Source organism: Orycteropus afer, unplaced genomic scaffold (assembly GCF_000298275.1).
Source record: "Orycteropus afer afer isolate SDZICR_OR568_19922 unplaced genomic scaffold, OryAfe1.0 scaffold00533, whole genome shotgun sequence".
NCBI lineage: Eukaryota > Metazoa > Chordata > Mammalia > Tubulidentata > Orycteropodidae > Orycteropus > Orycteropus afer.
Window position 1 is genome coordinate 87,040 of NW_006922120.1, and position 15,241 is coordinate 102,280.

Genomic DNA, 15,241 nt, shown 5'->3' on the forward strand with positions numbered 1-15,241 from the left:
CAAGAGACAGCTAAGTGTTCTTCCATAAGTCTGGATAAAGACATCTGCCAAGGTAAAAAGGTAACGAAGAGTTGTATGCCTCCAGTAAATCCTAGTGTGTTTCCTTTTGACTATTGGCTGTTTTCAATTAGAGATCAAGAAAAAGGCAACATGGCTAGCAAGAACAAGAATTAGAATTAAGTAACAGTAACAAGAACTAGAATTAAGGGAATCTTATTTTTAAGAATCCCTTGTTGTTGTTGTTGTTATTTGCCGTCGAGTCGGCCCCAACTCATAGCGACCCCTCCTTGGGTTTCCGAGGCAGTATCACTACGGAAGTAGGATTGCCCAACCTTCCTTAGGCAGCAGTAATATTTCTCTTCTAAATGTATGTAGCTACCATGTGAGATCAGCTAGTCCCTGAATACTCCCTGACCAACCCTGATACAGGGCCCTGGATGCCTCCATGGAAGCTCTTCTGTAGATAAGGGCATTATGGCCAGAGGACTAAAATGTCAGGTGCTCTTCACATGTGGGGTCTCTACAGGACCTACAGCATGTGGGTCAGATAACCACATGAGCTCTTATTTTGGAGGGCCATGGATTGGGAGAGAGGGAGCTCTGCCACAATGGGAGGTCAGGACAAAGTGCTGCCCTACGGGCAGTCAAGGACAGTAGAGAGTCCTGGAGCACTAGGACAGAAGAGACTCACTGAGAGGGTGAAAATAAATGTCATTTTTTAAACAATGTACTCTAACACCAGCCCAATTCTACCATTCAGTTTCTCAGCACTTACTGCTAGGATTGTATTGACCTGCCCCGTCTTCCTTCTTTCTTCCAATGACAAGTATTTACTAAGCTCCAGGTACCTTACTTGGCAGTGAACTGGTTATGAAGATACCACAAAGAAGCCACAGTCTCCAGGATGTGGGGCCAATGTGTATCTGTTTGTGTGTGTGTGATAAAATAACTACCTCCTACAATGTGATGAGGGAGCTCTGGTAGCATAGTGCCTAAGGCACTTGACTGCTAACGAGAAGGCTGGCGGTTCAAACCCACCAGCCACTCCTCGGAAGGAAGATGGGGCAATCTACTTCCATAGTGATACTGCCTCGGAAACCCAGGAGGGGTCGCTATGAGTCGGGTCCGACTTGATGACACATAACAACAACAACAACAACAACACAATGTGCTACTGACAGTGAGCAAAGGGTTGTGGGAACACAAGGAGGAAATGAGGTTTGAGGGGAGCTTTAAAAGATCAGTAGAGTTCTTCTAGGGAATAAGGGTGAGGAAGGCACTTAAAGCAGAGATAACATCTTTGTAAAGACCTAAGGGTGACCAACTGAGCAACAGTGAGTAGCACAGCATATATGAGGTATGTGGAAGGGGAAAGGAGATTTACAGAATCTTCAAAGGAGAACTATAGAAAGACTGTCAAGGGTATTGATTGACCTGCAAGGAATTTGGACTGTGTTCCATGGGCAACATGTGTTAGGCAGGGAGAAGGATGACTTGTTCACTATGGAGTAGAGTACCAAAAAAAAAAAAAAAACAAAAACCAAACTCACTGCTGTTGAGTCAGATCTGATTCATAGCGACCCCTCCTTGGGTTTCCTAGGCAGTATCTCTACGGAAGTACATTGCCCAATCTTCCTTCCAAGGAGAGGCTGGTGGGTTTGAACCACCAGCCTCCTGGTTAGCAGTCAAATGCCTTAGGCACTATGTCACCAGAGAGTACACGTGCAAAAATATTCTGAGGGCGATTTGCACCAGTTTGGGAGAGCTGACTTAAATTTTCATGATTTTTGCAAACTGAATGACTTCACCTTGGTAGTTTGAAACCAACCACAGTATGCATATTTACACTACAGAAATTGGTATATATTACCAATCAGGGCTTTTTTTTTTTTTTTTTTTTGGTGGGTGGTGCTGGTTGTTAAACATACACTTGTGTATGTGCATATGTATGTGTGTGTGCTAAAAATCACAAAGCAGCATCCCAGCTACAGTCATTAAGAAAAGTATGCCAGGCAGAACTATATAACATCTTGGGAAACTCACCAGTCTCAGATTTTTCATTGCTTGGGGAAACATGCCTTGATGTAATTGCAGTTTGCCAACTTTCATTACCTGCACGCCTCTGATGGGATGGCTTCCTGGGAAGAAAATCCTGGAAGACATCAAAGGGCAAACAGTGTGAGTAGCTTTTACCTTTACAGTCAGTATTTCATTAGGAGCCTAAGAAAGTGAAAGCAAACCCTGGCTGTGAATGTTAATGAGCTAATGAAAGGAAATTAGCTCTGTGATCCAAGAGAATGCAATACAGAGGGGGAATACAAATACAAATACCACATTGTACATGTTATGTACTTTTCCCTCAGGGCCCAATAATGCCATTAGACACAAAACATTCTTACAATGGTTAAAAATACTACAGGATGGGACAAGACTTAGTGCCCACAATGAGGGCTGCCCTCATACAACGTAGATATTCAATTCAAGTTTGTTGAATTGTGGAGACTTCTGGCAAAATGGCAGAATAGGCAGACAGGCTACCCAGACCCTGTGCACAAAGTCCCAAGAAACCAAATGAAACAGATATGGATGATAGTCCTGGAGCCCTCAGCTTCAAAGGAAAGAATAAAAATGTAGATCAAATACTGACTAGAGGAAGACACTGAACAAAAACAGTGAACAAGGAGATATACAGAGCAGTGAGTTTTCATTGGTTTAAAACAGCATGCCATTTTGAATTTTTGCCAGCAGAATTATGATCTGGGCAGGAACCTGATAATCAGCTCAGCTTGCCCAGGACTACATAGCGCCCACACTGGTGGCTGGCCTCCAGAAAGGTGGGATCTCTGCTTTATTCCCCACACTCTCCTGGTGACCAGAAGTGTGGTGACCCCTACACCCACCCAGCAGCCAGTGACACTCCCTACATCACACCTGCCCTGCTTGAGATTGGAGGTATGCCATCATGAATTGGCCACTGTGTGCACATCACTCTCATGTTTGGTGGGCCATGCTCTCTGTCTCCTCAATCTTCAGAGTGTGTTGCCCCAGGCTGGACACCCCTTGGTAGTTTGAAACCTGCCACCTCTGCCCCAGCTTTCTCTCTCTTTTTTTTTTTTCCTTTCCTTTTCCGTTTCTTCCCTTCTCCCTTGTTTTTGTCTTTTGCTTCCTTTTATTCTCCTTTCTTTTCTTCCTATCCTTTTTTTTTTTCTTGGCTTTTTTTTTTTTTGTCTCACCCAATGGAAGACAGCAACTAAATCCACCCTACCCAGCTACCATTCACACCTTCTGCAGCTCCACCTACTGGGTGAGTGCCATCACCCACTCCTGCATTACCTGATTGATGACAAACAGTGGCCAACAACAGCTCAGCCAACCCTCAATTGCTCTACATGAACAGAGAACTGCATATACATTCCCATCATATTCTAGCACAAGCTTCAGGACACAGTATTAAGGGTGAGCACTTGAGCAACAGTGAGTAGCACAGCATATATGAGGTATGTGGAGGGGGAAGGGAGATGTACAGAGCCTTCAAAGGAGAACTATAGAAAGACTGTCAAGGGTCTTGATTTACCTGCAAGGACTTTGGACTGTGTTCCATGGGCAACATGTGCTAGGTGGGGAGAAGGGTGACTTGTTCACTATGGAGTAGAGTATAAAAAAAAAACAAACAAACAAAAAAAAAAAAACAACTCACTAAGTGATGAGTACCTAAGTTCAGCTAAACTTGTGAGTAGAGTATCAAGCCTGGATACATTAAAATAAAATAAAGTAAAAAACAAAACAAAACAAATCTGGAATAAATACACCAACATCCAATCATCAGTTAAATACAAATATAAAAACACTATGATGTCTCAAATACAACAGATAATCTCAGTCTATACAAAGAAACAAGTCAGGGTGGCTCAAACAAGTGACCAAAATACAGAGCCAGAAAACCTTCCTGGGGAAAAAGTGGTATTGGAATTATCTGAAAGGAATTCAAAAGAATTATATTTAGGTACATTTAACATATTGAGAGGCAGATCAAGAAAAGCACAGACAAAATCAAGGAAAACACAGACAAAACCCTAGAAGAATTCAAGAAACAATACAAAAACAAATTGATAAAATAAATAAAAAATTAGAAACCATAAAAAAAAATCCATAAGATTAATACTAAGATGCAGTAATAGCTCATTGCAAAGGCAAAGGAATCAAATTGAATCAATGGAAGATAGAATTGGTGAAATTGAAGACAAATCTCTCAGTACTAATCTGTTAGAGGACAGTCAGAAAAAAGAATGGGAAAAGAAGAAAGTGTAAGAATTATGTGAGATAGTATCAAGAAGAATGACTTATATGTGATCAAAATCACAGAACAGAAGATAAAAACGCAGAGAAAATTGTCGAAGATGTTTTGGACAAAAACTTCCCTAATACCATGAAGGATGAGAAGATGTGCATTCAAGAATACCAATGAACCCTCAAAAGAATAGACCTCAAAACAAAATCACTAAGACATAATCAAACTCCAAAGACAAAGACAAAGAAATAATCTTTGAAGAAACTTGGAAAAAACAAAAAGTTATCTACAAAAAAAAAAAAAAAAAAGTCAATAAGACTAAGCTCTGTTTCTCAGTAGAAACCATGTAGGCAAGGAGGCAATGGGAAGCCATATAGAAGACTCTGAAAGGAAAAAAAAAAAAAAAATGGCCCACCAATACTTATATACCCAGCAAACTGCCCCTTAAATATGATGGCAAAATTAAGACATTTCCAGATAAACAAAATTGGGGGAATTTGTAAAAACTACACTACTAGAAATTTGCATTTCTTACAAGAAATACTAAAGGGAGTTTTCTGGACAGAAAACCAAAAGCGGCAGTCAACAATGTGAGAGTAACACACATGACAACATTACCCAGAAACCAACCCAGATATAGAAGTATCCAAAGTAAAATACACCTACAAGACTGCAGATAGAGAACCAAGCATGCCAGTTTGTCAATGAGGACAACTACAAAGCACAAAGAGGGAATAAGTGCTGTGGTTACAGAACTTCCAAATGGAGAGGAAGTCAAGATGATATCAAAATAGAACACATTGTTTTAAACTTACAAAGATAATAATAATATATAGGGTAACTTCAAAGAAAGTTAATAAAACTTCTCATAAAAATAAAAAAAGATGAAAATCATAAAGATCTAACAGGTACTAAAACAACAGTAATGAAGGAAACGATTCACAAACAAAATGAACTCAGCATAGAAAAATATATGGAACAGAGAAATAATAGTACCACAAACAAACCATGCAGCAAAATGGCAGCAATAAATTCATACCTATCTATAATTACACAGAATGTAAATGAATTTAATATAATCAAAAGACAGAGAATAGCAGAATGGATAAGAAAACATGACCTATCAATATGCTGTCTACAAGAGACACACCTTAGAGAAAATGACAAAAATAAGCTAAAAAAGAAGGATGAAAAAACATATCATGCAAATGGCAACCAGAAAAGAGCAGAAGTGGCAATATTAATTTCTGATGAAACAGACTGCAAGGCAAAAACCAGCATAAGAGACAAGGAAACACATTATATACCGAGTAAGGGTTAATTGAACAAGAGGACATAACCAAAATAAATATCTTTGTATCCAGGGAAAGAGCCCCAAAATACATAAATAAAACTTTAACATAATTGAAAAGAAAAATAGACAACTATATAATAATAGTAGGAGACTTTAATAAACCACTATCGATGAAGCACAGACAACTAGAGAGAAACTCAACAAAGACACAGAAGAGGTAAACAATACAATCAACTTGACTTCATAGACATACACAGAACACTCCACCCAACAACAGTACAATATACATTCTTGTTCCAGTGTACATGGATCATTCTCCAGAATAGACCATATACTATGCCAAAAACCAAGCCTCAATAAATTTTAAAACACTGAAATACTACAAAGCATCTTCTCAGATCACAATGCTATAAAATTATGAATCAACAACAGGAAGAGCAAGGAAGAATATCAAATATATGGAAACTAAATAGCACCTTGCTTAAAAGCTACTGGGAAATAGAACAAAATAATCCTTTAATCAAACAAGAATGAACACATAGAAAACCAAAACCTTTGGGATGCAACCAAAGGAGTTTTCACAGGATAATTTATACCCATAAATGCATACATCAAAACATGAAGAAAGAACCAATATCAATACCTTAACCCAACAACTCCATTAATTAGAAAAAGAGCACCAAAACCAGACTACAGTCATCAGAAAAATGAGACAGTAAAGATTGTTGTTGTTGTTGTTATGTGCCGTCGAGTCAGCCCTGACTCATAGCGACCCCTCCTTGGGTTTCCGAGGCAGTATCACTACGGAAGTAGGATTGCCCAACCTTCCTTCCGAGGAGTGGCTGGTGGGTTTGAACCGCCAGCCCTCTGGTGAGCAGTCAAGTGCCTTAGCCACTATGCTACCAGAGCTCCCACAGTAAAGATTAGAGCAGAAATAAATGAAACAGAAAGACAACAGAAATAATCTACAAGACTAGAAGAAGGATTAATAAAACCAACAAACCACTGGCAAATCAAACAAAGGAAAAGAAGAAGAAAATGTTAATAACACAAATAAGAAATGAAATATGCAATGTCACAACAGAACCGACTCGGGGAAAGATGGCCTCATACCTATAACCCACACGTTTGTTCTCTTGAGCAATGCAATCCCTGAATAACTAGGTTAAAGCAGATGGAAATAATGATACTGGAGTTATGAGCAACTAACGAGAAGCTAAAGCACCAGATTTATTGAAGGCATAGAAAAAGAGCAGATTAAATAACTGGGAAAAATAAACAAACTTGCCTAGCTGGGAGAGGCAGAGAGTTGGAGAAGGAGAAGATTCATTAGAAATACAAAAGAGGTCAGCAGAGAGAAGGAGGAAGAAAGAAAAAATCATAGAAGTCAACAACAGAACAAACCTTGGGTTTTTGTGGCAGTAAATCTTTACGGAAGTAGATTGCCCAGTCTTCCTTCTGCGGAGTGGCTGGTGGGTTTGAACTGCCAACTTTCTGGTTAGCAGTCAAATGCCTTATACATTATGTCACCAGATCTCCTTACTTATATAAAAAAAAAGATAATAAAATAAAACTATGAAGAGCTCTGTAAACTTTCACTGAAATAACAGTAAAAATCACACACATACACACAAACACACACATATATGAAAGGGAGGATGACTTGAAGCACTTACTGATGAAGACTACAGTCTACAGTATGGATTGCACCTCAATACAAAGAAAACAAAAATCCTCACAAGTGGACCAATAAGCAGCATCACAATAAATGGAGAAAAGATTGAAGTTGTCAAAGATGTCATATTACTTGGTTCTACAGTCAACACCAATGGAAGCAGTAGTCAAGACATCAGACAATGTATTGCATTGAACAAATCTGCTGCAAAGGACCTCTTTCAAGTGCTGAAGAGCAAAGCTGTCTCCTTGAAGACTAAGGTGATCCTAATCCAAGCCATGGTATTTTCAATCACCTCATATGCATGTGAGAACTGGACAATGAATAAGGAAGACCAAAGAAGAGTTGATGCTGCTGAGTTGTGGTGTTGGTGAAGAATAGTGAAAGTACCATGGACTGCTAAAGAACTGAACTAACAGATCTGTCCTGGAAGAAATGCAGCCAGAATACTCCTTGGAAGCAAGAATTGCCAGACTTCATCTCACCTACTTTGGTCATGTTGTCAGAAGGGACCATTCTCTGGAGAAGGATGTCATTTTTGGTAAAGTGGAGGGTCAACAAAAAGGGGAAAGCTCTCAACAAGATGGATTGCCACAGTGGCTGCAACAATGGGCTCAGGTATAGCAAGGATCGTGAGGATGGCGGCACAGGACCGGGCAGTGTTTTGTTCTGGGTCGCTATGAGTTGGAGACAACTTGATGGCACCTGACAACAATAACAACAATACATACATATAAAGAAGACTATGAAGAACTATACTCCAAAAAATTAAAAAACCTATAAGAAATGGACATATTTCTAGAAATATGCTATCCAGCTAAACTAACACAATCTGAGTTAGAAAATTTGACTAGGTCTATAACAAAAGAAGAAAGTGAACAGGTCACACAAAAAAAACTACCTACAAAAAAAGTCCTGCTTTACTGTAGAATTCTACCAAACATGCAGAGAACAGCTGACACCAATTGTACTCAAACTATTCCAGAACATAGAAAAGATTGGAATACTCCTGAACTCATTCTGTGAAGTGATCATATAACCCCAATACCAAAGCCAGGGAAAAATACAATTAAAAAAGAAAATATCCATCATGAACATAGATGCAAAAATTCTCAACAAAATTACAGCCAATAGAATCCAAAAACATACCAAAAAAATAATACATCAGGACCAGTTATGCAAGGATAATTCTGTATTAGAAAAACAATCAATGTAACCCACCATATAAATAAAGCAAAGGGAAATTACTACATGATCATATCAATCAATGCAGAAAATGATTTGATAAAATCCAACATCCATTCCTCATTAAAAAAAATTCAACAAAATAGAAATAGAAGGTAAATTCCTCAACAAAATTTAGAGCATATATACAAAATCAATGGCCAACATTAATCTCAATGGGGAGAGACTGAAGCATTCCCTTTGTGAACAGGCACCAGACAAAGATACCCTTTATCAATATTGTACTGGAAGTCCTAGACAGAGCAACAAGACAAGAAAGGGAAATAAAAGATATCCAATTTTGGCAAAGAAGAAGTAATACTATCTCTATTTCCAGATGGTACCATTCTATTGATAGAAGATCCCAGAGACTCAGCAAAAAAACTACTGGAACTTATAGATTGATTCAGCAGTGTAGCAAGGTACAAGATCAACATACACAATCAGTCAGATTCCTTTATGCTAACTAAAAGAATTCTGAGAAGAAAATCAGGAAAACAATACCATGTAAGATGAAATACTTAGGAACAAATTTAACCAGAGATACAAAAGATCTATACAAAGAGTAACTACAAAACACTACTAAAGAAACCAAAAGAGATACATAAATGGAAGAATATACCATGTTCATGAATAGGAAGACTTAACATTGTGAAAATGTCCATACTACCCAAAGTGATATGCTGATGTAATGCAATCTTGATCCAGATTCCATCATTATTCTTTAAAGAGATGGAAAAATTAATCACCAACTTTATATGGAAAGTAAGTGATCCCAAATAAGCAAAGCATTGGTAAAGAAGAAGAACAAAGTAGGAGGGCTTACACATTCGGATTGAAGAATCTACTGCAAAGCCCCAGTATTCAAAACATCTTAGTAATGGTGTTTACAGATAAATAGACCAATAGAACAGAACTGAGAACCCAAAAGTAAATCTATTCATGTATGGACAGCTGATCATTGACAAAGGGCCAAAAGTAACTATATGGGGGAAGAGATAATCTCTTTAATAGATGTTGCTGGTAACAATGGATATCCATTGGCAGAAAAAAGAAACAGGATCCATATATCACACAACATACAAAAATGAACTCAAGACCTAAATGTAACACCTAAAACTATAAAGACCATCAAAGAAAAAAATAGGGAGAAAACATAGTGAAATGAATATACTATCAAGCATAACTAAAAATGTACAAACAACAAAAGACAAATTAGATGACAGGGACCTCCTAAATATTAAACACATTAAAAGATTTCACAAACTGTAAAAAGCAAACCTACACTCTTGGGGGAAATAAAATGGCAATGACATGCATGACAAGGAGCTAATCTCTAAAATTTATAGAAAACTTCAACAGCTCAACAAAAAAGACAAATAATCCAATTAAAAAATGAGCAGAGGACATGAACATATACTTCACCAAAGAAGACATTCAGGCAGCCAATAAACACATGAAGACATGCCATTAGAGTTCATTAGCCATTGTTGTTGTTGTTATGTGCTGTCGAGTTGGCCCCGACTCATAGCGACCCCTCCTTGGGTTTCCGAGGCAGTATCACTACGGAAGTAGGATTGCCCAACCTTCCTTCCGAGGAGTGGCTGGTGGGTTTGAACTGCCAGCCGTCTGGTTAGCAGGCAAGTGTCTTAGCCACTATGCTACCAGAGCTCCCCATTAGAGAGATGCAAATCAAAAAAATAATGAGATACCATCTCACCCCAGCATTAATAGCAAAGTTCAAAAAAACAGAAAACATTCTCATGAGGGTATGGAGAGACTAGAACCCTCATACACTGCTGGTGAGACTGTTAAATGGTGAGTCGCTGTGGAAAATGGTATGATGCTTCCTTAAAAAGTTGGAAATAGAAATACCATGTGATCCAACAATCCTACTAGGTATATATTGTACAGAAATAAGAGCCATGACATGAATAGATATATGCACACCCATGTTTATCATAGCACTGTTCACAATAGCAAAAAAATGGAAATAACCTAAATGCCCATCAACAAATGAATAAACTATGGTACATACACACAATGGAATACCAAGCAACATTAAAGAATAATGATCAATTGTGAAAAACATCATAAAATGGAGAACCTGGAGGACATTATGCTGAGTGAAATGAGTTAATTACAAAACAACAAATATTCTATGAGACCACTATTATAAAAAGGCAACAACAAGTTTTCACACAGAGAGAAACATTCTTTGATGCTTACCACAGTGGGAAAGAAAGGGAGGGTAAACCATTAATTAGAGGGTAGACTCGTTTTAACTTAAATGAAAGAGAAGGCAATATAAAATAAAGGGGGTTCAAGGCAAAGGAAGACACTGGGAGGGGCACAAGAGTTAAAGGCAACAGAGATAAATAGTATTAGATACAGGATTCTGTAGTGCCTAAGGCATATGACTACTAACCAGAAGGCTGGAGGTTCAAACCCACCAGCCACTCCTCAGAAGGAAGTTTGGGCAATCTACTTCAGTAGTGATACCGCCTCAGAAACCCAAGGAGGGGTCACTATGAGTCGGATTCGATTTGATGGCAGTGAGTTTGGTTTGGTTTGATGAGTGGATATATAGGTAGACATGCAAGCTGAACAGGTGTGGGAAGGCAAATGGGATGATACCTGTAAATATATATAGAGAGAGGTATGACAGAGGATATTTATACACAGGTATCTATACATGCGGCAAATGAATATAGTAGAGCATACAGGGGCAAAGTCATGAAACCTTCTCAGTCATAACCAAACACCTTGAGGGAATGAGATGTTGGGCCTGGGGGCTCAGGACCATAGTCTCAGGGAACAGTAAGGTCAATTTTCCACAAGAAAATGTTTTACATCCTACTTTGATTAATAGCAACTGTGGTCTTAAAAGCCATCTAAGGTGTAACTATTGGTCTCTCCCCATTCGGAGCAAAGAAGAGTGAAGAAAATCAAAGATGCATAGAAATAACTAATTTAATGGACTGTGTGAACCTTAGCTTCTACAACCCTGAGACCAGAAGAACTAGATGGTGTCTGGCTACCACTACCGACCATTCTAAGAGGGATCTCATTAGAAAGGCCTGGATAGAGTGGGACAAAATTGTCAAAATCATAAAAAAAAGACCAGGCTCACTGGTTGGATAGAGACTGGTGGAAACCCTGAGACTATGACCCTTACTTATCCTTCAAGTCCTTACTGCCATGGCTCAACATTCAGCCAAACAATAGACAAGTCTATAAGGTGAACAATAACACCAGGAAGGTACAGACTTCTTAGGGCAATCAGCCATTTCAGATCAAAGGGGCAGCATTTGCTCAGTGTCAAAGTTCAGAAGGCAGGAAGGGATAGGATAGGAGGAAGACTGGAAATGGGAAAAAGGGAGGAAGTGGGATGCATGCTCTTCCATTGTGGGCATTACTAGCAATGTCATGAAATATGTATGAATTGTTGAATGGAAAACCAATTTGTTCTGTAAACTTTCACCCAAATCACATTAAAAAGTTCATTGAATTGAACAGAGAAAACGATAAAGGAGTTATAAAGAGTAAGAAGTGAACAACTTCATTTCTCAGGTTGGACGTGAAAAGATTTCTAGGAAGAGGGAAACTGGACTTAAACTGGTTCTCAAGATGTGGGAAGCCTTGATTTGGTGGGGAAGGGAAGTACAATGAAAGCTGTTAAACAGCATACATTCCAAGTGTTGCTTCTCCAGAGACTATAGATGCTGTCAGTAGACATCAACAAGATAATTATAAAAGCTAGCACTTACATGAGTTTGCCATGTGCCAGGAATTATTCTAATTGATTTTCATTTATGAACTCATGGAGCCCATATTTAAGCTCTAATGTGTAATAGAGATGGGCGACCCTGGGTAGTACAAATGGTTAAATGCACGATTACTATCCAAAAGGCTGGCAGTTCAAACCCACCCGGAAGCACTCAGAAGAAAGGCCTAACAATCCACTTCTGAAAGGCCACGGTTTTGAAAACCCTGTGGAGTTCTACTCTGTACACATGAGGTCTCCATGAATTGGAATCAACTTGACAGTAACTGGTTTGTGTGTGTGTGACAGAGATAAGCTACATTTACCATGATAGGCATGTACATTCCCTGATATGTGTGCACATATATGAAAACCATTCCTTCTTCTTGAACCTCCACTGTTGTCCCTATGAAATATGATATAGAAACTTTTTTTTCTTTCATGCTGTTAAAAAAGTAGAGGTATTTAAATCAATAGAAAGTTGGACATGCTTCTTTTAAAGAACTAAAATGGGAAGGGGAGGGGAGAAAAACAAAGGAGACACCTGGATTCTGGACTTTTCTTCATCTCCTGAGTATACCAGGAGGTCAGTTACTTCACCTCTCACCCCTTACAAAACGAACATCATTATCTAGTTGTGTGGAAAAGATTTTCAGATCCCCAGACAAAAGGCTTAAGTGCAGGCTGCCATTATCAGAAGGTAATTGCTCTGGACACTTTTCCTTGAAAAGCACACCTGGATTTAAGGTTTTATTTTATTGTTATGAATGTGGCATAATTAAACTTAAAGGCCAAAAAGTAATTTTATACTAATAATCACCCCACTAAATGGATGTCTGTCAGGTCACTTTGCAGGAAGAAAGAAAAACTGGTTCTGTGACAGTAGAAAAATTGGTACATAATTATGCCATGACAGGTACCTGCCCTGGTCAATTAAAGATATTAAAAAACAAAGAGTTTAATAAGGACAGGATGAGGAGGGAACTTTCCACATAAATATTTATGAAGCAGTTTCGTAGCCCTTCCAGGGGTGCTGATCTTGTGCCTGGTTTGTTTTTGGGGCTTCCCAACTGACATGTGAAAAAAGAATCATTATTACTTGTTGGAATAACACCCTGAGAAAATACAATGATATTCAATCCTTCTGGGGGAATTCCTCCACCAAGGGCACAGGTTCTCATCAACTTTGCCATGTGAGACAGTGATGAAGAGAGAAAAGAGCTTGCCTGTAGTTTTCCATTACAGAACTGTCAAAAATCAAGGTCAGGCTGAAACCTAGAAAAGGAATCAGAGGTGCTGAGGAGTGCCAAGACTAACATGAGACCTGAGTGAGAAGGTGATAGTGCACCCACTAGATTCCAGCACTGTGCCAGTGTTGGAAGGGATCCAGAGAAATCCAGGGTGAGTCCCTGTCCTTAGTTAGCATAAGTTTAGTTGAAGACCTGAGGCAAACTTAATTATAATACAGAGGCATGTGGGACCTGCCAGTCCCTGGATACAGATAGTGGATACCCCAGCAGCAGGGAGGACCATAGTTGTCAGAGACAGTCTCTAGGAGTGGCAGAACTTGAGTACGGACTGGAAGAGAGGGCTGGATCCTGGGAGAATATGTGGGGCATGAGAAGGAAGGGGAGCCCTGGCATTAATATAGGAAGCAGAATATAAGGGACCAATAAGCACACTGCTCAGGCTGGCCTAGGAGAAGAGGGAGAGATGAGGTGCACTCGAGGCCAGGCAGTGCAGAGATGTAGATGCAAAGCTAGGAAATTCAGACTTCAGCTTGTAGGCATTAGGGCACTGCTGGAGGTGGCTCAGAATATTTAATCCAAATAGGCAACAGAGACAATTAGAAAAGACAGACCCTAGAGGCTGAGGTAGGATGGTGGGAATGAGAATGGAGAAGAAGGATCTGATGCAAAAGAGGTTATACAACATATTTAATAGGACCTGGGGATGTGCTGGTGTATGTGGGGTCAGAACTGACTCCAAGTTTGAGAAATGGAAATGTCTCTACAAGAAACATAAGCAAACCATATAATAACAAAAACCACTTGACAAAGCATTCTACTCATTTTGGTATATATATGTGTCTACACACACACACACACACACACATAGGGATACAGTGCTAGCAATCAAGATCTCCAGACTGCTGGGCCTACAATGGAAAAACTCACTTTGGTGGATCTGTGGTGAATAAGTGAACAGGAAGAAATGTGTTTAAACAAACCAAGAAAAGCACACATATTAGCTTTAATTCAGACTCATAAGTACCAACATCTTACCGCCCTGTTTTACAGGAGGCTGTCACAGTTGGGAACTAGAATATCTAGAGTCAAAATGACTTGGAGCTAGGATGGCTATTATCAAAACCAGAAAATAACAAGTGTTGCAAGGAAAAAGAGATATTAGAACCTTTGTGCATTGCTGGTGGGAATATAAAATTGTGCAGCTGCTGTTGAAAATTGTTTGGTGGTTTCTTCCATTCCCCTTGTGAACAGGAACCAGAGAGGAATGCACTCTATCACCGCTTCTATTCAACATTGTATTGGAAGTCCTGCCCAGGACAATAAGGCAAGAAAAGTCAAACTATCCCTAATTGCTGATGATGTGATCCTATGCATAGAAAACCCAAGAGACTCAGTGAAGAAGCTACTGGAACTAACTGAGAAATTTAGCATAGTGGCAGGATACAAGATCAACATACAAAAATCAGTTGGATTCCTCTACACCAGCAAAAGCTTGCTGAAAAATAAATAAGAAAATCAATATCATTTACAATAGCTACCAAAAAAATAAAACACTTGGGAATAAATTTCACTAGAGATACAAAAGACCTGTACAAAGAAAGCTATAAAGACTACTTTAAGAGGCGGGGCAAGATGGCGGACTAGGCAGAAGGATTGCAAAGACCCTCTTCAACAAAGAAAAGGGAAACCAATTAACACAGACACAGAAGATAATCTTGGACCCCTGAGCCTTGAAGGAAAGGAT

At 39.1% G+C, this 15,241-nt stretch overlaps 1 protein-coding gene across 1 annotated transcript in view; it reads right to left on the reverse strand.

Moving 5' to 3' along the window:
- SMYD3 (SET and MYND domain containing 3) overlaps positions 1–15,241 on the reverse strand; it is a 1,342,222-nt gene that overhangs the window by 30,725 nt on the left and 1,296,256 nt on the right. Inside the window, exon 11 of the mRNA XM_007955714.2 lies at positions 2,044–2,152. Coding sequence (XP_007953905.1) covers positions 2,044–2,152 — 109 coding nt within the window. The remainder of the gene's footprint in view (positions 1–2,043; positions 2,153–15,241) is intronic.